Here is a 26,955-nt window from a genome sequence, read left to right on the forward strand (position 1 = left end):
TATTTATCGACCACCAGGGGGCGATTTTACAACACACCCACTACTACAGAATGGACGCTGCTAGTTTCGCCCTCGTTTGTGCCATTGCAACAGGAAAAAGAAGAGAGAAGGAAAGTATGTGCTTTACAACGAGAGTCTCTGCAGATAAGCTTTCATATTTGATAATGTAATGTTATCTCAACACTGTGGCTACACCTGGACCATGACTGCTTCACTGGTATGTGGTTCAGTGGGGAAGAGACACGGAAAAAGACGATTTTTTTTACATCTATGATCATATTCATAATGTGGCGCAATGTGTTCTGGCCACGATGGGCCATGAAGTTGCCTACTGGTTGAATTTTTAATTTGCTGCCGAATCCACTTCACTTCTGCCGGAGACGCTTGTGTCTCTCCGGCTTGACGCAGCTGTGATAAAGAAGCCCCGCCCACTTTGATTACGCACCAAGGGAGGGAGGAGTCGGGGGGGCGCGCCGATGTCCTCCCCGGTGCACTCAGCCAACCTCGGCTGTTCTAATGCAAAGCTGGTAGTATCCCGTCGTACGGCTGCAAAGAATCCACAGGAAGGACCCCGGCCCTCGCACATCGGCGCCCTCCGACCCGACGACTGCCTGCATCGGAGGGACTCCGCGCCCAGATTACGCATGGAATGGTTCCGGGGGGATTGGAGTAGCAATGCAGCGCCGCACTTCCCGCCCACAACAAGGACCATGCCCAGTTTACATTGCAAGCAAATCCATGACATCCTGTTCTGTCTGTTGCGACTTTGATATGAGCGCAATTTGCTCGGACGCCGACGAGGAGTGAAGGAAAAAAAACCCTCCCCGGCACCACAGACTGAAGGACGCTCGCTGTTTTCCGCTGCAGACGCGCGTGTGCCGAAGGAACCCCCCCCCCCCCCTCCTCCTCCTCCCTCTGCGCTTAGATATTATTTTGTTTCGCCTCCTTTTCTTTGATGGAGCTGGAGAACATAGTAGCCAACACTGTACTGCTAAAAGCCAGAGAGGGTAAGTTGACGCACATCACGGAGCGTGAATTGTGAGTAGGCCTTTTTCGCTCAATATGCAGAAAGAAAGAAGAAAAAAAATGTGTGTGAGTGTGGGGGGGGTGGGGGGGTGAACGTAACGATGACCTGCACTGTGGGTACCGCACGGCTCCCCGCGGCAGGTAAACCCCGCAGATGCAGCAGAGAGAAAAGAAAAAAACATTGCAATATTACAGACGAGACGACATGAAAACCCCACGTTGATCGCTGCCGTGGTCGACCTCCGCCCGAGACCAGCCTCACGGGTTCTATTCATTCTCACAGGTTTTGACAGCTCATACGCGTTTTCCCACATATGAAAGAGAGAGAGAGAGAGAGAGAGGGGGGGGGGGCTGTCTTCCTCCCACATCCGCTTTCGCTGTCTGTGCAAATGAATGCGCTCTTTCGCAATATTCTACATGCTGAGGCACACGCCGAGGCAGGGGACGACTCGGGCTGCAGATGAGCTGGCGTGTGAGCGGCGGTCCGGTGACGCGATCGCTGTTGAAATCCATGTGCGGGGCCCTGCACATGGATGCGCTCTGGTTATCAGTGTGTGTGTGTGTGTGTGTGTGTGTGTGTGTGTGTGTGTGTGTGCGTGCGTACGCGGGCTGAATGTCTGAGAGAAGGCCCCCGATCCTCCAGTCTGGCAACGGCAGTGAGAAATGATGAGGTGGGGGGAGGAGGAGGAGGAGGAGGAGGAAGGCCTGCAGGTAAACATTGACTGCAATCTGACTCCGTGATTGTTTGGGAACCGGTCACTTTGGGTTACACAGGCACTCGAATTTCACTTTTTAAGGACTGTTTTTTTGTTTTGGTTTGTTGACGCATTAAAAGAGTGAAATCGTTACTGTCACTTAAAGAAAGCCTGTGTCACGTCTTAATGACACTGGGCTGCGAATTGTTCGACGTGTTCCCATGATGCTATGCAGGGGAATCTGTTTGTTAGGTAATTGTCAACTCTCCAGGGGAAGATGAATCATGACTTAAAAACAGTGATCTATTTCCCTACTCTGCTGAGATAATGCTCGTGATTTGAAATAAAATGGAGGAAAGTGGTATTTTTATGTACTAGGGCCCCACTTGAACTTGCTTGTTAAAAGATAAAAAAACCACCATTGTTCACCTTTTACTCTTCCTTTGAACTCTGAGCTGCATACTTCAGTCTTTTATTTCCTCTGTGGGTGGACAGAGAGACTCGACCAGGCACAAGTTTTCTTTGCATGCAGTGTGTTGTTTCATGTGGCAGCAACCGTCTCTGTGGAGTTGCAAGGTGACGCAGGAGGAGACTGTGCACCACTAGCAGCTCCTTCCATTTATCTCACAATGATGACATACAGAGTGTATGGAGAGGGCAGAGGGAGAGAGTTTCATGGGAATTAATGGAATGATAAAGTGAAACAGGAAGCCGACATGCTGTCAAAAACCCTTCCGAAGGATGCATTTGCCTGTGCATCAGCCCCGGACATTTGTTTCATGGGAGCAGAGCACGACTGGGTCGGATGAATTAAGCATCATGAATTAATAAGGGCAGTTAATGACCCATGACAGATCTTGCTTGTCCCGGCTGCTCCATTGGTGCTCGTCCAGCCCCTGCTCCGACTGTGTGGCGGAGAAAAGGGCCTTTTACAATTTCACAATAAAGGATGAGATGGCTCTTTGAGCTAATAGCTGCAGCACGACTTTCTCAGCAGCTTGATCAATGACCCTACAAATGCAGCCATGCAAGACCGATTCAACAGTTGAGTTAATGTTCATTGCACTGTGCAAATTGAGACACGTCACAGGTTGTTGTGAGTGTTATTGGTCACGTCCTATAACTGCCCCGGATCATTAGAGGTTTCATTTTACAGGGCCCATGCACATCCCTGTGTGGCGGTGGGCTCTCATCCGCTTCTCACTCGTACGAACAGCAGAGTACAGTATACACAGAGAATCATTTTAGGTCCCATGATGCCAGCAACAGTGGGAGAATTTGATTGGAGCAAATAAGGAGTGTTTATTCCTGTTTGTTTGTGCGACTGTGTCCCGAGACGCAGCCGAACCGAGGGGCATGAATCTCCTGTCCAAATAATCCCAGGCACGCACGGCAGGAAGGCCCAGCTTACCAATGGTCTTTGCCTTGTTTGTGCCAACATCCTCACACCCCCCAAATCAGTAAAACAGTGTGAGTGGCGGCGAAGTGAAGAAATGAAAACCTATCCCCACGCCACTTTGCTGTTTCATGATAATCGCAGAGTGGACAATATTACACATTTTGATTTCCATAGAAAAGGGAAAGCAGCCCAGACCGTACTGAGCCGTTCATGAAGTGGCCGCTATCTTACATAAAGTCAAATGGTATTATACACTATCAGTCAGATGCAGCACATAAGGGCTATTTAATCTAATTGATCGTTACATAACAGACTGAGTGGGCCACAGCCCTCCAAGCTCCGTCTTCCTGTTGAGTTGCTCTCCTGCCTCTGTGGAAGATACTTTATGGATGTTGAGTATGCGGTGAAATGAAACACCCCGGTCTCCAGTGTGATCATCTGAGTATCATCTGACGTCTGCAGTACTGTTCACAATGTCAGAGCAGCAGGAAATGCTGATGTTCCGATCTGAAATGCTCGGCTGCCCCCGTGATCTTCGTCAAACATAGGAAATTAGGGGTCGCGGCAGATCAAGAAGAATTCGTGCAAGATTGCTCAGGCCTGACAGTCGTCTGAATGTGGCTTTTGAAACGCTTGCTGACATACAGGTGGACTTGAGTGCGCAGGTTTAATACCAGGGTACACTGTAGATTAGTGTGTGCGTTAGCAGATGAGGGGAGTGGGGGTGAATTCCTTTGTATAAATGTAACCTGAACTCTGCTGCTCTGACGTGAGCAACATCAGTGCAGTATACCCTGTGTGTGTGTGTGTGCGCGCGTGTGTTTGTGTGTATGTGTGTGTGTGTGTGTGTGTGAGACTCTCCATTCACAAGTCTTGTTGGCAGCAATCGAAGATTCCAAGCCACACGAGCGAACGTCATCGTCTGTCGCAGTGAATGAGAGTAAGGGGGAAAAACTGCATTGCTGCATCCAGATGCCTTTCTCGAATTGCGGTAACAGAGCTGGGGAATTTCGTTCGGGATTTGAGAATGAGTTCCACTCTGCTGCCTGCTGGCTCTCTTGTAGTTGTAGTTACACAAATATACATCAAGCACAAAACACTACAGTTTCAGTACTGGGAAGTGTTTCATACAGCCGAACCAGATTCTCAGATTAGTTTATTTCCAAGTAACTAAGGTGGGACACGATGGGAACATAGCAACTGTCCTCTCAAATTGTCGAGCCTTTTTTTCACCCTCAAACTAAAAAAAATGAAATGCGTCATTGGATTGAGAAGCAGACTTTATTGTGGAAGACTGTTACAGCAGTGACCTTTTTACACTGGTTCATTTATTTGTTTGCAGCCTCTAGAGGAATCTCTATAATCACAGACCCCGGGTTGACCACCTTTTTTTGGAGGAAAATTCTAATATAATTTTGAGCTGGTAATAATTAGTCAATTAATCAATTAACTGAAATAAAATGAATCTGCTACTATTAATACTCGTTTAATCATTCAAGTCATGAAAGTAGATTATTGAATGTAGGACTGGGGGAGTTTGGGAGGACTGGAAGGAATGGGAGATTCTGAAGCGGGAAACCCTACACAATCTCTACCTAAAAAGTTAGTGTCCCAGATTCTGATTGCATCAAACCCCGATTGGATTTGGTTTTGTTAAAACACCAATGCTATCGCATTGCACTCAGAGGAGAATATTTTTGGTACAAACATGTACAGGTCAGCTGATTTGTCAGTACCATGAGACAAGATAACATTAGATAACGCACACGAGGCAGGCAATTTGTGTGGGCTCCAAACGTGCGCCATGTCTCCGAGCTCCTGCTGCAGGAGGGGTGAGGGGTGGCAGTGTCGCTTCCTTGAGTGATGCCACAGCAAGTCCGGGCAGGCCGGGGCAGCTGCTGTTGAAACAACTAACAGCACTTTAATGAAATGAGCTGGGTAACGTGTACAACTCACAACACAGGTTTTTTGTTGTTCTGTCTGATGCTCCTCCTCCTGTCAGATAACAGTGAGGTCGGTATTAGTAATTCATATTGTACAGTAGACACTTTGTCTCTGTTGTCACCCACAAACGCTCTCTCCCACTCCCACACAAACAAAAACACTTGCCAGGAGTGCCCCTCCCTCAGGACCCCTCTGTGGCGTCCATGACATAAAGCCGCCAACCTTTTATTGGGCAGGGAGCCTGAATGGAGGGGAGAGTAAAATGCACGAGGGGCAAAACCAGCCTGTCGTTTCCTCACCGGGTTCCTCTGATGGGGAAGATGCGAAGGGATTAGAAAAAAAAACACTTGTGAAGAAAGTCTGTTAAAAGTAGCTGCAGGGGTTTTGGGGACCCATCTCATATTTATCTCGTCTGTCAGAGGTGATTCACTTTGATTAGTAAAGTGATAGCTGTTTTCTGCCCTGTGCGCCGGCATCGCCGGGGGCAGGGTATTGTTTTCACCCCTGTCTCTGTGTGTGTACAAAATAACTCAAAACCACATGGATGGGTTTTCACCGAACTTGGTGGGTATATTATTGGGGGGGGGGGGAATCTCCTGATTCACTTTTGGAGAGGATTGGTCGTAGTGCGCTCGTACAGAGCAGGGCCGGTGTCAAGCCGAGGGCTGCCTGCTGCTGCGAAATTGTGCACTTGTCGCGTGAACACACACAGCAAAAGCAGTCCGCGAGTTTATGCTGAATGACTGAGAGCTCAAGGACACTGCAAGTTCCACGTACAGCTGTGACCTGCACCCATTGGACGATCCTAGCTGTCAATTCCTCGGTATCCACGCCCCAACACATACAGTCCCTTTGCCGTCTATTTTTCTCGAAATGAGACCACAATTTACGAAATGAACATGCCGCTGTATTGAAGAATAACGGAAACTAGAGATTGAGACCGTAAACTCCCAGGAAAAAATGTTCAATGATGTTTATTATAAAGTAAGAGGTAGGGTTAATTGCATAACAGACTTATTTGGGAGTCGCCCTCTGCTGGTCATCTAAACTTTGTGAACCTGGCATCTGCTCCTTCAAAAAAATGTTTTTAATGTTTTTATGAAACTGTAGTGTATATAGTGTATAGAAGCCTATATACTGTGCATTGTGCACAGGGTATATATCGCCCCACTGATGCTCTGGATGAATGCGAACCTCCGGACTTAATTTTTTTAATTCTTTCACCACCAGCATTCATGCTTCAGGAGCCGTGTGTCAGCAACATTAGACCCTCAACACGCTGTGTTTAGTGGCAGTCACAGTTATTGGAAACAGTTAGTGTTGAGCCAGTGGCTCAAAAAATAAAATGACAGCGTCCACCACTTGGGTCCAGACTGAAATGTGCTTGAAGTGTGATACAGAAACTCATTGTCTCCTTCGAATGAAGCCACCTGACTTTGTCTGTCCTGTGGTGCCACCAGCGGGTAGATATCTGACAGCTGATCGATCGATCGATTGATTGATTGATTGATTGCCATGCAACTTGTGGTACCCCACAGGACACTGAAATGTAGGAACTTTGGTGATCCCCTGACTCATGTTTAATTTTTTATTTGGACAAATCAGGTCCATTACATAGGTATTCCTACAGTGCTACTACTTCAGACCCCTTCACTTTGTGTGTTGTAGATTTAATTGTAAATGGATACATATTTGCCCATCAAGCTACACTCAGTAACTCATAATGAATGAAATGTATTACAAAACAATCAACTGAAGTTACAAAAGTATTCAGATCCATAATTCAGTACTTTCTAGAAGCCCCTTGGCAGCAACTACAGCTTTTAGTCTTCCTGGATAAGTCTGGTTTATCCCATTCTTCAGATCCTCTCAGTATAATATATATTTCCAACATTTTGCGGACATTCAACAAAGGTATGTTGTATGTTTATACACCTTAACCATTAAACTACTGGATGCCTCCAAGCTGAGATAAGTTCAGCACGGTTTCTGTTGAAACTGAAATATAGTTGTTGTGCATCAACGTTCTTTTTATGGGAATTCTTCAGAATTGAATGATCACCATCTTCTACCAGCAATTTAACATGGAGATATAAAGCAAAGAAGAAGCAGAAATACCCATATCTCCATCGAAAGTTCGCCACAAGGCTCGCTGTGTTTTGAGTAGGAGTGTGACTCATTTTTTCTTGAGTGGAAAAATTCAGCTCGCTGGCTCTTACTATCTCTATTGTTATTGCTGCCTCTACCCACACACACACACACACACACACACACACACACACACACACACACACACACACACACACACAGTACACGTAACTCAGCTGGATGCAACAAATTCATGCCTGTTCTTTGGGGGTTGTCGTGTGGAATCCTGGGATATATAGGAGGTGGTTATCTAAAGTAGAAGTGGACAAGTCAGGCTGAGGCAAAGTTGGTGGAGAAAAATGTGCATTTGAACAGCTCATCACTTAAGTACTCCAGGAATGCGGTGAGCAGCCAAACTGATGATATCTTTTTTTTCCCCCATGTCAGACATACAGGTGATTACTTATTCAACATTTTATTGCGTCTCGATGCGCTTCCTGTGGTCTGCACTCCTGCCATATCTGTTTAATGGAACATCCAATGAATATTTGATGTGCATTAATCTGGGAATAATCAATACTGTAACTTTTGAAGCTTCCTTCCTAATATATCCTGCTGAATGAGGAGCTTAATGCAAGACTATGCACATTTTCATATTGTCCACATTCGTTCAAACATGCTGCTGCACACACAGGAAGATTAGACACTGCTGAGATCATACTTACACAAGACCGTATAATATCTTTAAAGTCAAGACAACGCGACTATTGTCCCACATGCGCCACCATAGGTTATTTATGGGAGCCTATGGCCTGGGGGTTCTTCACGGTGCATTCTGAGAGAAGCACAATAAAATATCAAACTGCTCTTTCTCAAGGCTTCTTCTGAGTTTTCAACAATAGGGATAAAGACAAACATAACCACTCATGGGGTAAAAGCTGATACAGCAGTTTTTTCTCAGTAGTTCAGATCAGTTAAAGCCACAACAAGTGCTCCAGTAACTTTTCTTTTCTTTTTTTCTTTCAAGGGATGTTGTTATCACAGGAACCAAAGAATAAGGAATGTCAACATCTTCAGGGAGAGTGTATGTGTGCGTGTGCACACGCATTTCAGGACAAAAAGTAATCTGAGAAAAAGCGAGAGGATAAGGACAGTTTGAGAAGGGCACCGCAATCACTTTAATACTGTTTCTGGTGTGTGTGTGTGTGTGTGTGTGTGTGTGTGTGTGTGTGTGTGTGTGTGTGTGTGTGTGTGTGTGTGTGTGTGTGTGTGTGTGTGTGTGTGTGTGTGTGTGTGTGTGTGTGTGTGTGTGTGTGTGTGTGTGTGTGTGTGTGTTCAATAATATCTATCCACATACACCATGTGTGCCATCAGTTATATAAGTCTTGTTTTCATTGGAAGCACTTTGCTCCATATTTGCTCTCTTGTAATGTAAGTGCAGAGTTGTACTCTGAACGAAAAGAGGTAAAAGAAAAAACATCATCCCTCATAGACATTAAGGATTACATTGCCATAATGTACCCCCTATCAAAACATTTATGGAGGTGAACAAACACACTAACACTGTCAGAGCTTAGGAGTGTCCTATTATGGCCAGCGTCATGTGGACTATGCTCTGTCCTCCTGGATCTTTATGGATGAGCAAACACCATGTATTACCCAGCATGCTCTGTGCTGTATGTGATGCTTTGATTGGACAGCCCGTTGGGTTATATAATTTCAGTCTATTGAATGTTTTTCAGCTCCCTAACATTCCATATTTTAGATATTTATAGAACAAGAAACTTGTGGCACCTGACTCTTCCCAGACAGGAAATGTACCCTGCCTTCTGCGGCTTTTGTGAGATTCCTGCCTTGGCATGCAAGCTTTCACACCGGGTGTCTTCCTGTATATTCACGTATGAACATACACACGCACAGAAACGGTGACGCCAGCAACAACTGTCACAGCTCACCAGCTCTGAGGTCACGGACCGGTTTGACCACCTCACTTTGTATTAACACACTGCTCCTGCCCTTGGGCTGGTTGCTATTTATAGCAGTAATGATTACAAGGATATAAAGACAGGGAAATAGTCACACATGTGTAGGCTTTCTCTCGAAGCTTTGTGCAAATGTAGTTTGAGGCAGCAAACTACGGGCTGAAAATATTTTGGCTATGTTAGTAACTTACACATCAATACACTCATGCTAAATACAGCTACAATGTTGAGGTCAAGTTAGTTTCTGGTGTTATTGTCAACGCCACACACAGCTGTATGCTATGGCATCAATACAGCTGATAAGATCTCCCTTTTATTGTCTATGACTGAGTTTGACTGTATGACCCCTGGTTAAGTGGTCTAACATAACCCCGCACACGGCAAAAGAATAGTTGAGTGTTGCCAGGTTGAAAGGTGTATGTCAGAGATGTTTGCTTTGAGCGCGTAAGCAGATGTTACAGCCAGATCATCCCAGCATTGCTGCGATAAGGGGGGAAAATGTGGACATAGAAGCTCATTCACTATGGTAGTAAGACGGCTGGGCAGCGGGACCGGCATGACATCATGGGGGAACAGGGCAACAAAGACTGCCTTCCTGCTATAGTCCTCCCCTCCTGCTCAGGTCTGGGCAGTGTTTCCCTTCCCTTCCTGTGGCACACTGGCCACACGCATACACACACACACAATGCTGCAGTTAAACTGAACCTAAGGGTCATGTTGTTCGCATGTGGAGATAAAAGTGGAGGACGGAGGCCTTATAATTTGCTGTAGCGTTTCGGAAGTTTTTTTTTTTTTTTTTTTTTAAATGAACCTTGTGTATAGGATTTATTGCAGTGGGCTGGGGTGCAGTAGCTTGTACCAGTACATCTAACCATCTGGTAAAATAAGACAACAGTATATTAGTGTTTGGTTAAATCCTCTTCCATCTTTATTTGCCTCTCTACATCTCTGCTTATACTACATACTAACATGCTGAGACATGCACGCGACTTGCCGCACAACCTGCAAACAGTGCAATCTGGAAAGGTGATTTATTTCCAAGCAGCTCCTCCTCTGTCTGCGTTTGCAAGAGTTGGATATCTGGTCATCTAGATGTTTTTGAGAGAAAACAGAACTGCATATTGATAATCTCTCTGCAGGGCCCCGTAGTTCAGGAAAAGGTTGCTTCAGAAAGTGTGCCAAACCTTGGTTGTATAATAATCTGCTTGTTGGCTATTTACCACTCGCGCATAAAAACACCCGCCTTTGCCTGCACATCTCATGCTAATAAAGTCCAAGTATTGAACAGCTGGACATTGTGGGAGAGAGAGAGAGAGAAAGAGCAGGGCGATTTTTAGAGAACAAAGGCGTTTGTATGAAAGTCTGGTGCTGTTTATCTTCAGTGCTGGTACCTTGCTGACCACCTAGGTATGACTCAACAGCGAGGCCGACATTTAACAGATCAGACAATGATGAGGTGATGTGAGAATGAGTGAGAGTTGGATAATCAGAAAGACACAATTGGTTGTCTGTGAACAAGGATGAAATCTTTGGCTGGTGCAAGCAGGAGATGGGTGCAAAGAGTCAAAGACATCTACCAAAGTCTTTCTCAATACTTGCACATGCACAGTATGTGTAGAGAATAGAACAAAGCCAACTCCCAGCACTCCTCTCTGAACATCGCTCTAGCATCACATTCTGTTGCAGATGTCTTTATGTCTGATGCACAGTTTCAGGATGTGGTTTTGGCTGGTTGGCCATACTGTAGATCTGGCTGCACGTCTAGAGTGACAGTGTGAGGGGAGGCTTTTGACACCTAAGAGATGGTGTGTGTGTGTGTGTGTGTGTGTGTGTGTGTGTGTGTGTGTGTGTGTGTGTGTGTGTGTGTGTGTGTGTGTGTGTGTGTGTGTGTGTGTGTGTGTGTGTGTGTGTGTGTGTGTGTGTGTTATTGTGTGTTTCTGTGTTTGAGAGACGGAGCTACAAACTTGTTTGTGTCTTGCATTATTTTGTGTGTCAACACTCCCTGGACATAACCTCACAGCTAAGCAGGGACACATCTTTGAACGTGTGAATGGCTAGGGCCTGCAGGACTGGCCGAGTTGGTCAAATCGAGCATGAGGACAACGCTGGAGAGAGGTCACAGAGGAAGCACTGTGTGCACACACACACACACACACACACACACACACACACACACACAGACACACAGGCACACAGACACACAAACACAGATGTTTGGGATGCCGGTAACCCCCTGGTGTTGCGCCAGTCGGATGTCATTCCCTCGCTGACCTTTTTTTTTTTTTTGCTTCACTTGACATGCCTTCATGATGTCAGAGCTGCTAAGCAGAAACATAAATAAAGGGTGGCGACCACACTGCCCGCATGGAACAAATTAGACCGGCAAGTTCCTGTGTGCAGCGTACCCTCTGCGCGTTGCATATTTCTATTCATGTGTAAGTGACAGAACCCCGAGAAAGCGAGGGCTGTGTGATAGAGAGAGAAATAGATGAGGCAGTGAGGTCAAACGGGTTTATGGATGACATTTACGAGCATATTCATACTTTTAATAGCCCAGTTTTGCTAAAAAGGAACCCAGACTCACCGTCCTGAACATAAAACTCAACGTGTATAAGTGGAGTTTTTTTTTTTCAGTGACCCAGTTTGTTATATTATTGTAACTGCTCTGTATATTGTATTTATATTTTTATATTATATATTGTGTTATATTTTGAACATATCTTATTGCTTTTTTATTTTGCTATCCACTTGCTGTAACACCCACATTTCCACGGTGTGGGACGAATAAAGGATTATCTTATCTTATCTTATCTTACATCTCACCAAAATATTTCCCCCTCAGTGAGAAGACTACAGCAGACGGCCACCAACATCGCAACAGATGTCAAAAGACAGTGGGACTAGACAGGAAGTTAGTTGTTAAATCCAGATGGATTACTCTGTTATGCGGAATAATTTATGCAGAATATTTGCAAGGACTGTCTGGGTGTGTTGTGTAAGGATGTTCAGGTCTGTGCGGCCAACAGGCCTCTGATGTTACTCATATGTATGTCCTTAAGTAGTTTATTACAGCTGGACAAATTGAATATGATTGGCAAGCAGTTTGGATGTTTTCATCTCTCCTAGCTTCCCCACACTCTAATGCTTTTTTTTTCTCACACAGCGAAGAATAAAAGTTTTTTTTCCAGCCACTATTAAAATGTTGTATCTTGCAACATGGGGCCTCTCAATATTACATCATCTTCATTGACTGTGAAGAAGTTTAGAAGTGGTTCCCCACCTGGGAGTCGAGATACCGATAAAGGTCCTGGAAGAATAAAGGGATGAATAAAAGGATAAGAAACCCCTTTCACTTAACTTTATGCTAATCTTTGCCTTTTTCTAAATAGGCCATAAATAGATTACTTTGTTTGAGTGGTAAAAACAAAAGCCAAAAAGGAAGGGAACCACTGATCAATAGAGATGAGCTGTTTATATGCTCATAAAGCTGTGGATTTGTGACCTTATTCAACGCTTAAACAAAGGGGCTTGATGGGCCTCAACAAAGTTTGAAAAGAAAAAGAAATTCGCTGGATTACAGGAAACAGAGAAGGAACTGAAGATGATGGCAGGCGCAGGACTTGTAAAAAGCAGGAAAAGGGATGATGATCAGTGGGGAGAAAATAAAAAAAAATAGGGTTAGCGGTATGAAAAAGAAAGCAAACAGGACACGGAAAGAAAAAGGCGGAACTACATTATTTGTGGATGTCTCAGCATTGTGTGGAAGTTGAATGCCTGGGTGGAGTGCTGATGTTTGGTACAATTATTTGACATGACGTTGACCCTTCACAGGAAATCTACACCATTGGTGGACGCTTTCATCCACTGACGCCTCATACAGTAGCACAAGTGCATTCATTTTTAGCCCGGTGGCCCCAGGGGGGAATGAGCTCCACAGTTCACTGTGCTGCTGTGGTTTTTGGCCGACGTCTTGATTTCATTAAAAGAGATTAAAATATTGGACCACACAGCAGAGTGCGCTGAGGTTTTCTGGAGCAGTATAACTTAACATAACTGTTTTCAGAGAACAACTGGTGCTTAGGTAAGGGAAGTGTGCCTGTTTATAGCTTGTTAGGTCTACAGTAATTTTGATGAGGAGCAGGTGCTGGATGTTAATGATTCTCCTGGGAATATTTTGACTTGAGTTATTAATACATTCATGCTTTGCGTTTGTCCGTGGTGATATGGCTACCACTGTGTGTGAGTTGTGGTGACAAAGGGTCCAAGTGTGTTATTGTGATATGTAGTATCTGAACAGGTAAAAAAGAAGAAGAGTTCATTTATTATGCTCTACTTTCCCCCGCAATAAAGAAATAACATTGCTCCTTTTGGGGCACATTTACAAGATGTACATGTGCTCTGCATGAATCACTGTGGAGGATGCTGATACCGGGGGAAGCTTGGACTCAGTGTTCTAGCTTTCAGGCACGTTTCAGTCCCTTTTGTGCTTTTTGTTTTGAATTAAGAGTAAGACAGAAGCAAAATCAGCTTGACAATTTTCAGTTAACTCACGGCTATGTTGTCAGATAACTAGCTGATTAAAAGTCTGCCATTTCAGGAGACTTAATTTACAGGATATTTTCTAATAGTGTACAGAAAACCCCATTTTCATTTATATTTAAAGTATAGTAAGTACAATGCTGCTTCTGAGTGAGAATATATTGAGACAAATTACGAAAAACCTTTTGAGAAAAAAGTGAAAAAAATATTTTTTTCCCCCCTTGGTGGCAATGGAAGTATGGCAAATGAAACACACGACACATAACTGTGGTTACCGGTATTGTATTGAAAACAACAACAAAAACCTTGAAGTTAATCAAGGAGAAATTTACAAAATTAAAAATAAATATATATACACAAGTTGCTTCTAGTAGTTAATAATCTCTTGATTATTTTACAGTGCACATTTAATTCTTGGTCATCACTCATCAGCAATAAACCATCAGTTAATATTCACAATCAATTCAATAAATCAAAACCAACATTTACATTAATATGCCTTCCAATAAACTTTACACTTCTGTGTTTGAAATGTTTTTCAGGAAGAGAGTGCAAGAAACACTGGTTCTAGTGAACAAGGCTAGTGAGTGGCCAATGGTATGATCCTACCACACCATGGGAATGGGGCGGCCTATCTTTGGGTTTTCCTTGGAGATGATCCAAAAGTGTTCAAGGTTTTTCCTTCAGCGTCAGCTTGCCATCTTCATTGCTCCAACAATAAAAGCCTGACCTGTTTAGGTAAACAGGCATAATTACCATGAGCCTTAAATATTCAGATTTCCTCGGGGTAAATGCAATACCAAATTTCACATCTTAATGTTCATCATCACGGCTCACCTGTGTTCATCCAAAAGACGTCATCCACAGCAGCAGTTCCAGTAGTGGTGTGAAACCGTTGAACAATGGTGGAGGCATGGCATGGATTGTTAGCATTGCTAAATTATTATAATACCCAGATGCGTCCCAGTTTTCCAAATTCAATCCCCAAAGTTGGTTGTAAGTGAAAGGAGTTGAGAGGGTTTCAACTGTTGGTGAGATCCTTCAGTTCCTGTGGCTGGCTAGGCAACATGTGAATGATTTGTAGTGTTTCCTCCTTTCCACAGGAAGTGAGGCAGATGCACTGTGGAGAAAGGTGATTGGCTCAGGTGTTTTGATTTAACAGATGACCTATGCAGATCATAATGCAGATGACAGATTGGAGTGTCACTATGGTGGAACAGCCATGAACTATTCCAGTGTAACATGACTCCAAAAGCTGTAATAGTCACATTAGAGTTATTTAAGTCTAGGCGTCATATAATATGACAAAGTTTGCATGTTGTATTTCAGATTCAGTGAGAGGTAGCTTTCAAACAGCAGCGAGGGGAAGGATGAGGCAGTAACTCAGGAGGATTGATGGAGGAACTGCTTAAGCTTTCACTCAGAGGCTCCAGCATGACGTAGTACGTCTCACATTCCTGGGTTATTACTTAAAGATGTCTGCTTGTCATTGCGTCTTCCGCTCTCAGGCTCTCAGCGCTGCCTCTCACATTAGGCAAGCTGCTCTCAGCCAATTTCCATTGAACAGAGGGAATGAAAGGAAAGGAAATCCCTGTCAGTTCATTAGAGCAGTCTTCACATTTAAAGAAAAAATATAAAACTGGGACAAACATTATGTAAGGTACGGCAAACCGGAGTGGGCGGAAAACTGTGAAATAAAATCTTAAAATTTAGCTCAATCCCATCTGGTGGACAAAATAAGAAAAGGGTTTGTTAACATGGTTTCCATGGCAAATGTGGAGATAGTCAAATGTGACGGGCAAGTTTAAGACAGGGCAAATCTGGTTAATGGATGCCTGCACAGTAAGATTTCCTTTAACGATCTGAGGGGATGATGTGGATGTGAGTGATTTTTGTTCACGGTGGTGTTGTGTTTGCTGCAGGAAGCTGATGCATGATTATTCAGAGCAGAGGAATCCAGTCTGGCAAAGTCCCGGATTCCGATGGGACCTGAGTCGGTCAGAATAGGGCTTTCTGTCTGTGTGGAGACACGCACACACACTGTTCCACTTTCAGAAAAGCTACTGAGTGAGGAGGAAATTCAGCAGAGAGAGGAGAGCTTTACAGAGGAAGTGGGACGTAATCTATGAATTATATATACACACACTGGGACTATGATTTCATTCAGTGGAGAGCCCACACACAACAACACCCCAACCCCACCCCCACTCCTAATAGCCATTAGGCTTTCAATTGCTCCTAACTAGTGAAACTTTAACAAGTTTATTACTTATTACCTTTTTTAACTTTATAAATTCTTTTCATCATAACATCTCACCATTTGTTTTTCTGTCTCGATACAGGTGGAGGAGGAAAGCGCAAAGGGAGGAGCAAAAAATGGAAGGAGATCCTTCGCTTCCCCCATATAAGCCAGTGCACTGAGCTGGGAAACAGCATTGGTACGTGTTTGTGTGTGTGTGCTCACCTTCATCTGACGTGTGTCTGTTCAACTATTGCCTTGTTTTAACGTGTGCGCCCTCTTTTTTTTGTCTTTTTGCAGAGAGGGACTATGTCAGTATCTGTGAGAAACAGCCCATTGGACGGCTTCTCTTCCGTCTTTACTGTGAGACCAGACCTAAACTGCAACGATGTATCCAGCTCCTGGACGCAATGGTACACACATGCACACAAACCCACCCAACGGGCGTCTCATTAGGATTCCCGAACTATCCCCAAGAGAATGTTGTGATAGTCAACAATCAGCTCTCTCTCTTTCCCCTTAATAATCACAATCAAAGGGTCTATGAACAAAGCATTTCACTCTTAATCGACCGTTTATTACCTCCCAACACCCAACAGCTATTGTCCAATCATAGCTTAGTAACTAGGAACAGCAGGGCTGTTAATGTTTGGACTTCTCCAGTTGCTGAACAAGAGAAATATGTGGTATCTCAGGGAGGGTGTTGTCTTTTTAATCTTTCCAGAGCAAAGAGTAAGGGATAGATTAAACGTAAGTAATGGTCAAGCCATTGACCAAGTCATGGAAATATATAATCCACCCTACCCATGAACGTCATCCTGGGTACTATAATGGTAGTATAGGCTGAATAACAGTTTTGAGTAATGTCAGTGGCTGTGTCCTACTCTTTATTTGGTTTGGTGAAGTCTAGACTTCCACTTAGCAAAACTTGCCTTAGACAGTGCTACATTTGCCAAAACGACATAAGGCTTTCAAATGTGTCAGTGTTTCCTTTAGCAAAGAAATTAGCAAAGAAATCAGTAATCCTGTATGTGAGAACGCAAATGTCCACAAATGTTATTCGGGACATATTACGGAAATTCCTGCCAGCCCCTTAGTAACATTTCCGGAAAATATCCCAGGGAGCCCTTGTGACAATAACGCAGGAAAATCTTCAGAAGACTCACGGTGAGCGAGTGGGCGCGGACTCGGACAACCCCCTGCTGCGTTCTTCACATGTGAACTCCGGAAAGTCAGAGTCCATACATTAACCGGACGCTTTTCTGGAGTTCATGTCAGAAAATAGCTTAACAGGGTAGGGGCATTGGAAATGGTCAATATCTCCAACGTTACCAGTTATGACTATGTTAAGATTAAGGGGGCGAGGGGCAAACCAGCACTCTTTACAGATGAATGCAGGTCTAGAAAACACACACCCATCCTCTTTCACACTGCACTCATTTGATTACAACATAGCCTGAATGTGCGCCAGAGCAGACAATTAAACTGAGCAGTCATTATTCAACCACCCAGATCCCACCTCCACCCAGCCTGTTGCCCCCATGCCCCATTTCGCCAAACTCTCTCTCTCTGGGTGTCTAGACGGAATACCTCGCACATGACACATTTAAGTCTTTATCTATATCCAGAATATATTTGCAGGCATGTGACAGGGCAGAAAGGACAGCATTGTTTCCCACACTTCCCACTTCCAGTCCCAACACCCACCCAAACCAATCCCCCCCCCCAACATGTGCCTGTAAGTGGGGAAACCACTTACAGGCACATGCTGGAGCTAATTCTGCAGCCCATGTGACAAAAACCTGAGCATCATACTCATCACTTTACTGACAGTACACCAGGCCTGAGGGTGATTACAACCTGGCAGGCGTTTGTATTCCAAGTGATTAAATGCCATGTGAGTCCTGTGCAGTCATGCAGTTCACTGGAAACAGTTTTATTATGTAATGTAGTCGCCACTCTCCATAAAGTTAGCAAATTAGACTGCGTTCGTTCCGACTCAAAGACGTAATCTCAGACTCACAGGAGGGCCCGCAGCAATCAAGTTGATTATCAAACCAGAAAAAAAAAATGGTGTGATGAATAGAAAGATAATTAAAAAACCAAACGGGAGAATCCATGAGAAACCATGAACACAAATGTGTTTGTGAATGTGACTGAGCTCCAGTGTTTCCTCTTGCATCATGAAAAGGTGATTGTGCGATCAATTTTATGTGTGCTATTGTGTGTTGAAGCCCCCTGCTTCCAAAAGGCTAAAGGGGCGTTTTCTTTTCCCTTTGGCTGACCCCCCCCCCCCAACCAGCAAAAGGGTGGGAGTCAGACAGCACAGTGTGTGTGCGTGTGTAATCAGCAATCTCAATTCATCCTCCACCTCTGTCTCTGTCTCTCAATCATAGTATTTCATATATTTACATCTGTACGTTGTATGCAGTGAGTATGTTTTGCAGGTCTCCTTTGGCCCCTGTTCTGAAGTGTCAGTGACGCTGTGGCTTTTTAAAGCCTCTTTTTCCTTAAGCTCCAGGCTTATGTGTATGCACTGTATATATACAGGAGTGTGTGTGTGTGTGTGTGTGTGTGTGTGTGTGTGTGTGTGTGTGTGTGTGTGTGTGTGTGTGTGTGTGTGTGTGTGTGTGTGTGTGTGTGTGTGTGTGTGTGTGTGTGGTGTGTGGTGTGTGTGTGTGTGTGTGTGTGTGTGTTCTGTAGTGGAAAGCCGGTGACACTGGTGTGACACACTGTGACACTCCAGGACCTCGAGGAATCCCGCCGTGTTTACTGTGTGGTTGCCGGGCAACACAGGACCATGTTGGGAAAAAGCCAGTGATAGAAAGAGTTGGGCCAGTGTGCAGTGTGGGTCCACCCCCCCCCTCCCCCTTTTTTTTTTTTGGAGAAGTTAAAATCCTGGCTACGAATTGCATCAGAGCACTTTTCATGTTGTCGCCTCTGCAAGATGTTCAGTATGTTCAGTGACTAACGGCCAGACCTGTTTGTGTCACTTTGTGTCGGCTACGTATGTTCAGACACGGAGCCAAGAGCAGCACATGTTTATGTAAGATTGACAGCGACACACACAGATACAGAGCGAGAGAGGTGTGTGTCTGTGAAAAGGGCCTTGTCACCACTAAAGAGCAGCTACTCTATCGCACAAATCAAACCCCAAATTATGCTTTTCTTCCTCGTTTAAAGCGGAGAGAGACTTAGACCGAGGTTTGGCCTCTTATTTTTTTCACTGCTGGAAAGCAGAGAGAGAGGACGAAGTTTAGAGTCGGCTTTTAGTCCTTCTGGCCTAAGACTTGATCCTGAATCATCAGCAATATGATTTAAGAGGAAATACTTCTTAGTGACGTGTCGTTCAACTTAGCTGCCGTCTTTTGGTTGGAGGATAATAAAACACTTGAATTATGTTTAGATTTCTGTTTTCTATTAAAGTCTATTGTATTTATACTGAAGGTCTACGTGCCCTTTTGATTTTGGCCCCATGGATAAAATTTAATGGACTCTAGTTGATTAATGGCAGATTTTATTTGAGAGAGGAGACACGTTTTTAGTTTTTTATTTCATGTATTATTAGAAGTTATGTTATTTCTCTAATGAATGCTCTCATACTACTGATGAAGTCTTATTTGCTGTTCATCAGTGCTTCCCCTTATGCAAAGGATTTATAGGTTGTAACAATCAAATATATTAATGTTTAACCCAAAAAAATACTAATGGCTTTTATTTAGATCAATTATAAACCATTAAGACGCCAAGTTGTGAAAAATCAATTTTGCTGTTGTTTCTCATTTTCATTAATGGATGCTACTAATGTTATCAAATCATTAAAATATGCTAATGCATGTGTGTTGTTTAGTGTCTCATAAAAAACAACAGATTAGAATATTGTTCCTAAGTAAATTTTGGTCCAGATGCACTTCAGCTCTTTTCTAATAGTTCAGAGGTCAAACTGTCCATTGTTTGATCTTTACTTCCTGATTAATTAAAGAGCTACAAATAGTCAAGGTGGAAAAACACCCCAGAAGTTGATTTTAATAATGTGTTACATCTGATCTATAAAGCAGTATTATATATATACTCTGTTGACAAAAAAGAGACTTTCAGATAGATCATCCTCTAAGGACATTGTTAATGACATTGGGTTATTTTGTTATTTAGGAAGACTATGAGGTGACACCTGATGAAAAAAGAAAAACCAGAGGGGACCAGATCATCAAGACTTTTCTCTCCAAACAAGTTAGTTTCTTTATCTGATACATTTATCAGCCTCTAATTTTTTTTCTTTATTTCACGTGTTGCAGGAAATGTGTATTCACTAGCCTTTAACATTGATGAATGGTTAAAAAAAGAGACCTGTGGACAGCAGACAATAATGTTGAGTTACAGCTGAATGAAAGCCTTTTCCAAGGGCCTATTAAATGTTCAAAGATAACGGTGTAATCTCTGCTCAAACCAAATGTACATAATGCACTGAAGCGCGGTTCTGTGCTCCGTGAGTAGTTCTGCATGTTTCTCCCTAGTTTGAGTAGTGTATGTAATAAAAAGTAATGTATTTGTGTGTGTGTGTGTGTACGTATATGTCACTGTGTGTGTTTACATGTGTTGATGTAGTCACCTCAGCGTGTAGACATAGCAGAGGTTTTTGCAGACCAGTGCAGAGAGAACCTCGAGCTCAGTCCATGTAAGGAGATCTTCAGCAACTGCCACAAGTGAGTTCAACTCTCTTCCTTCCCTCTCTCACCTGTCTGCTGGACTCTCACCTGTTTTACCCTCTGCGTTTTTTCGTAATTATTATATTTACACATGTTTGGTATGTAACAAACAGTGCAGAAATGGTGAACTGGATATGGAGTTTTTCATCATATGCTCAGTAGTAAGTGTTTTGTCTGAGCCTTGTGTTGTGTTGTGTGTCTGACCAGGGTCGTTCATGACTACCTGAGTGGAGCCCCATTTGAAGATTACCAGAACTCCATGTACTTTGACCGATTGCTGCAGTGGAAGATGCTGGAGAGGTTGGTTGGAACATTTCCTTTGTATTAAACAGCACTCATCTCATAGCCATGTTTCAATATGTTCAAATTGTGAAAGTTGATTGGATTGGTTTTAACAATGCGGAAAACTAGTATTTAAATAATAATAATGAAAATAATAATAGTAACAACAATAATAATATTGCTTTTCCAAAATAAATTTTCCCAAAAGTAGATCATCATTACAGATGATCTTTTTGAAAATCCCCCTGTCCAGTGGTGGAGGCAGCGTTCAGATCATTTACTTAGATTACAACAGTATGTAAATACTCCATATCAAGTGAGTATGTGAGAGTAATGCAATTGAAATGATGTACAAAATTTACCTAAAGTATCAAAGATAAAAATACTCATTATGCAAAAATGTTGTATTGCTAATTCACGAAAGCAGCATTTTTGTGTCGCAGCTGCTGAAGGTGAAGCAAAAATTGTTTTTATTGTTGACAGTTAAGGACGTTAAATTGTGTTTTATTTTATTAACTGGTCACATTATGTTTTTTTTAAACATATAAAATGTGTATGTAAATCTTTTGAAATATGTGTATTAAAAAAAATTGTGTGTAAAATGTAAAAAGAAAAAGTTAAAATAACTAGTAACTCGAGCTATCACATAAATGTTGTCGAGTAAAAAGTAAAATATTTATGTAATGGAGCATGAAGTATGAAATAGCATACCCAAGTAATGTACAAGTACCTGAAAGGTTTACCCAAGAACAGTGCTCCATGCCTTGTATTTATTAAATCGGTACGTAAAAGCTCATTGAGAACAAAATCACTTGTTGGGCCCGAGCCAAGATAGTCAGCATTAAGAGTAACAGACTAACTACATGAGACAGATCACATCAAATCCAAATTAACAGAAATGTAATTATAAAATCAAAAACAACATCTCTGATACAATCATCAAAAGTATTCATCTCACAAACAACCTAGATTGACCGGCTCTGAAAAGATAACTCAACTTTTGGCAACAATGTTAATGTGACATATATTAACACGTGATATTAGTCGGGTGACAGGTGGACTCGGGCAGAAGTGCACTTCACTTGAGAGACTCTTTAAAAGAGTGTGATGGCTCTCGGCAAGAAAACATTTCATGTAAAGTGTATGTCAAAGGCAGATAGAAGTAAACAGCAGGCTTTCAGAGCCGCTTTGATTGTATCCGTGTCTGGAAAGTGAAATTGCGTCCAAGAGGCCCCACCCTGGTCTGTACAGGAAACAGACTCAGGATGGTATTGAGTTCTGTAGATAATATCTCTGTCATAATCAATACTATATGAGCGTCTATTAATGGATTTTGCTGTATCTGTGTACTGTCAGGCAACCAATCACTAAAGACACGTTCAGGCAGTACCGGGTGCTGGGGAAGGGGGGATTTGGAGAGGTAAGAGGTGCAGTTTATGTCGACAGTATTAAACCGTGACGATGATGATGATTTGGAAAATAGTAATAATTGAGATTTTAATATTCCTCTCAGGTGTGTGCTTGCCAGGTCAGAGCAACGGGGAAGATGTATGCCTGCAAGAAACTGGAGAAGAAGAGGATAAAGAAGAGGAAAGGAGAGTCCATGGCACTCAACGAGAAGCTGATTTTAGAGAAAGTCAACAGTAGATTTGTTGTGAGTGAATGAAAAGAAGAATATTTGCAGCACCGTGCGCTCACGACCTTTTCTTGTCGGCCTGTCCGTTTTTTTGTGTTAACGCGTTCTTCTCATCTTCTAGGTGAGCTTAGCTTATGCATATGAGACCAAAGACGCTCTGTGTCTGGTGCTGACCATCATGAATGGTGGCGACCTGAAGTTTCACATCTACAACATGGGCACGCCAGGCTTTGAGAAAGACAGGGTCCAATTTTACGCTGCTCAAATCTGCTGTGGCCTCGAGCATCTGCACAGGGAATGTATTGTCTACAGGTAGCACTATATTCTGTATTATATTTAGTTTTGAGTTTGTTTTTATGTTTTCTTGAATTATGATTCCGTGTGAATTGATACATTTGTCTGTTGTGGATTTTTTTTTCTTTTCTTCACACTTACATGTGTTATTTTCTAGGGATCTGAAACCGGAGAATATCCTATTAGATGACAATGGTACGTTTTTAAAATCCTAGATATCTGGTTTTGGTTTTGAGAAGCATTCCTGTTGCATCATTTGAGGCGACAGTAACTTTTGATAAACCACTGAACTTTGAACAAATTAAATGTTTTTCGCACTCATGCTGTCACTGTTGCAGGACACATCCGTATTTCTGACCTGGGGCTGGCCATCAAAGTGCCTGAAGGAGAACTCATCAGAGGCAGAGTGGGGACTGTGGGTTACATGGGTAAGAGACACTGCAGTAGTAAATTGACCTGAGTTAGGACAAGGTCTTAACCATAAGGACCTTTTTTCCTGTCGCTCAAGCTCCGGAGGTGATTAACAATGAAAAGTACGGTATGAGTCCTGATTGGTGGGGGCTGGGCTGTCTCATTTACGAGATGACTGCCGGACGATCCCCCTTTCGAGCCCGCAAAGAACGCGTGAAACGCGATGAGGTGGAGAGGAGGGTGCAGGAGGAAGAGGAGGAGTACAGCGACAAGTTCACAGAGGACACTAAGGCCATCTGTAGAATGGTGAGGCTTGAAGCAAAGATGTTTGTATGGAGAGCATGGATGAATCAAATAATAATAATAATAATGTAATGATTCATCTTTGCTGCCACTCGCCCAGCTGCTAACCAAAGACCCTAAGCAGAGGCCGGGGTGCCAGGCAGATAGAGGAGCGGGTGTCAAGGCCCAACCGTTTTTCAAAAACATCAACTTCAAGAGGCTGGAGGCTGGAATAGTGGAGCCGCCCTTTGTGCCTGATGTGAGTAGTTCATGTTCCAGTAAAACCCAGTGTGAAACTCTCAGTAGGGACCTTGCCCTTTAATCCTAATGCCGACCAAAATGGCCACTACAGGAACATTTTGTCCTTTCAAGGACAGCATATAAAATTCCATCATTATAAATTATCTATTTTAAGATAAGCTTGTCTCCTGTTTTTTCTCCCAACCCCGTCTTTTGTGTGGTCATTGCCCTCTCCCAGCCTCGGGCAGTGTACTGTAAGGATGTTTTGGACATAGAGCAGTTCTCCACAGTTAAGGGAGTAAATTTGGACCAAACTGACAATGACTTCTACTCCAAATTTTCTACGGGCTGTGTTTCCATCCCATGGCAGAATGAGGTAAGTGTGTGCACTTACTATGACATGTTTAACGGCTGGGTGCAGTTTGTACAACTGCCGGAAGAACTCACTTACCCAAAGGTCACCAAGATCTCTCCTCTCGTCTCCTCTCAGATGATAGAAACTGAATGTTTCAGAGATCTGAATGTGTTTGGGCCTCAAGGGACAAGACCCCCAGATCTGGACTGGAATCAGCCGCCAGAGCCGCCCAGACGCAGTCTGTTGGACCGGATCTTCAGGAGGCATGTAAGTGAACACACAAACGCATGTAATAACCGCACACTCGCACACGTTCACCCACACAAATCCCTCTCTCGTTTTCTTTCTCTCTCTACTGCAGCACCCAGAGGTGTCCATTTCCCACAGCCGTGTGCAGTCTTCCAGTGTAAACTCTGTGGACTCCATCTCCAACTCTGCCCCCTAGTGGCACAGTGACAGTGTGGGAGCCACACAGACACACAAAGGGAAGGAGCTCTGAGGGGCTTCCCCGCTGCTGATTGGTCCAAATCCGGGGCCTGAGCAGCAGCCGGAGACAGCCTGTCTAAAAGCCTAAATGGTCAGCCCATGGGGTGGGGGTGGGTGACCAGGCCCTGAGACCCTGGGCATTTGTAGTGGGGTGGTCAATGTTGCAGAGACGTTTGGTAATATTCGGAAAAACCTAACTCACCCTCAGGATTGTTGGACTATAGAACAGAGCCACTGATGTTGTTGAAAACAGGTAAAGATAGAAAACAAGCTAATTTTCAGGGGATCCACTGTATAATAAAGACCGCCACCGGGAATAGAAGATGGGGTCTTTGTGAATTTTCTTCTTTCTTTTTTTTTCTCCAGAAATTGAACGTCTTTTTTCGCTCATTTTCAGTCCTCTACTTTCTGGCCTGTATCTAGTACCAGTATCTCTCCATCTATTTCCACGCCCACCATCTGTACAACTCATACTCTAACTTACTCTTCCTCTGTATTTCCACCTCCCATACCTCAGATCACTCCTTAAACATTCAAAACACTTGCACCTCAACAACCTCATCACATAATGTACATTGCCTTGCGTTCACTCAGGCCAAAGATTACAGTTTAGTTTTGTGATACTGTTTTCTTGTTCATGTCCTGGTTTTTTAAGGTTTCTAGCCGTTGTTTAGAGCCACAGGAGGATCAGAATATGTGATCCGTTTTATACACTTTCTCTAAATATGAGCCTGCAGACATATCATATCGCTTAAAGTACACATACAGTACCTATACACACACACACACACACACACACACACACACACACACACACACACACACACACACACACAGAGTAGTGAGAATTGTGCTGTGATTTTGCATGGACAAGTGTAAGTATGGACAACTGTATCCCTTTCGCTTCTGCATACCTCATTCCACTGATGTTAGCATTGTATACACACAGACGTCTCCCTTGGTTTACAGTGTCACTTTATATTTACATTTACATTATGTGGAGTTTTAAAAAAGAATGAATATGCTGTACAGAAACAAGAATCCCTTCTTTTTTCTTTTTAGTTTCCCCCCCTCAGCTTTCTGCACAGTCCCCATGGAGTAGAGAGGAACACATGCACTCAGCCTGACTTACAATTTGCACAATTTAAAATCATGTCATGCTGTTTTGTCTCCAAATGAAAATGTTACCTCTGCTCGTCAAGGCACATTATTGTATTGATATTCTCACATGCCAGTTATTTTCTTAATCCAAAAACGTAAGTGTTCTTGCTCTCCCTATGCCTTTTTATCCCATTTAAACGATATTGCTGCAAAGCCATTGTTGTGTGCGTGTACAGGTTTTTATATTTTGCCCCTTTACGCTTACTCTTAACTCGCTCTTCAAACTGCCTCACAACTCTAAAGGGTCTTCCTCTTGTCTTGTGTTCGAGCATATTCGAAGACCACACCGGGTATCGACAGCTACGTTATGTGTTTATCCTATCGTAGCTTTATTCAATTGGCCCAGTTCCTTCATGTCGGGGCAGAAGAAGAAGACGAGAGAGGATCCTGCAAACACCACACAAAGAAGTGACCTTCTCGCAGCAGCACAGCCAATGAAAAGGGAGGAGGAGCTCAATTTCTTGTGCTTGTTTTAAGAATGGGCTATTTTTCCTATTTGAGGTGTTGAAAGCTGGTCCATGCAGTAATTTTAATGGTCCTTAAAATCTCATTCGATCTTGTTTTCTTTCTTTTTTTGCATACTTTATATGGAAGGAAGAAAAAAACCCTGAATCAGACTAAAGTGCCTCCTTGTTAACATGATCTCCCAGAACAATGTCCACACAGACATCAGCACTTTGTTTATTCTCTGACTGTCATGCTCTGTGTTTCACTGGGAAACGCGTCATCACAAATACACACAGACTCACACAGTTTGTCGGAAGTGAGGGGAGCGGGGAGCTGATGAATGAGGGAGTTTTCCTTCTCATTGTGATGTACAGCAAAGTGCTGAGTGCATGTGAAAGCCAAACCCACTGTGTCCTTCAAGTCCCAATAAACTCTTTGCTATTTGAGTACTCCACAGTTCATCCGTCTCTTTTTACTCCTTTGTCCATATGAGCACAGAACTTTTCCTTGTTCATCGACTGTACAAATGCATGTAATTGATTAGAGATATTATTTTCTTTCTCACCATCTTATTATTGGTTCTCACACACATGGAAAAGTAAGCAGTCAAAGTAGATTCTTTGTAGTGATACAATACTGCTGTAGTGCAGTACTGTTGCACTATTTGACATTGGTTTTATGGATTTTTTTCATTAATTATTGAACGCCCAGTGTTACGTAATAATATTAATAATTTGTATAAG

General features: G+C 43.2%; 1 protein-coding gene across 2 annotated transcripts; it reads left to right on the forward strand.

Annotated features, from left to right (window-relative positions):
- Positions 1–410: 410 nt before the first annotated feature.
- Positions 411–26,661, forward strand: grk5l (G protein-coupled receptor kinase 5 like). Of its 2 annotated transcripts, none has more exons than XM_035639178.2 (16): positions 411–1,007; positions 16,016–16,111; positions 16,213–16,325; positions 20,065–20,142; positions 20,518–20,615; positions 20,826–20,918; positions 22,257–22,320; positions 22,414–22,554; positions 22,658–22,848; positions 22,988–23,025; positions 23,169–23,258; positions 23,339–23,547; positions 23,645–23,782; positions 24,002–24,139; positions 24,254–24,385; positions 24,480–26,661. In XM_035639178.2, the coding sequence occupies exons 1-16, from the start codon at positions 956–958 to the stop codon at positions 24,561–24,563; spliced, it is 1,755 nt and encodes a 584-aa protein (XP_035495071.1). In that variant the 5' UTR covers positions 411–955; the 3' UTR covers positions 24,564–26,661. The 2 variants fall into 2 exon arrangements, with proteins under 2 accessions (XP_035495071.1, XP_035495070.1); XM_035639177.2 differs by lacking the exon at positions 411–1,007 and adding an exon at positions 14,258–14,411.
- Positions 26,662–26,955: the final 294 nt, after the last annotated feature.

The sequence above is a fragment of the Scophthalmus maximus genome, chromosome 19, assembly GCF_022379125.1.
Source record: "Scophthalmus maximus strain ysfricsl-2021 chromosome 19, ASM2237912v1, whole genome shotgun sequence".
NCBI classification, from domain to species: domain Eukaryota; kingdom Metazoa; phylum Chordata; class Actinopteri; order Pleuronectiformes; family Scophthalmidae; genus Scophthalmus; species Scophthalmus maximus.

Excerpts from the sequence above, each read along its gene's own strand:
- grk5l (XM_035639177.2), top strand. The coding sequence starts at position 14,273 with ATGATCCTACCACACCATGGGAATGGGGCGGCCTATCTTTGGGTTTTC. Across the intron at positions 23,783-24,001 it reads AGCCGCCCTTTGTGCCTGAT|CCTCGGGCAGTGTACTGTAA; the intron begins GTGAGTAGTTCA and ends GCCCTCTCCCAG. Across the intron at positions 24,140-24,253 it reads CCATCCCATGGCAGAATGAG|ATGATAGAAACTGAATGTTT; the intron begins GTAAGTGTGTGC and ends GTCTCCTCTCAG.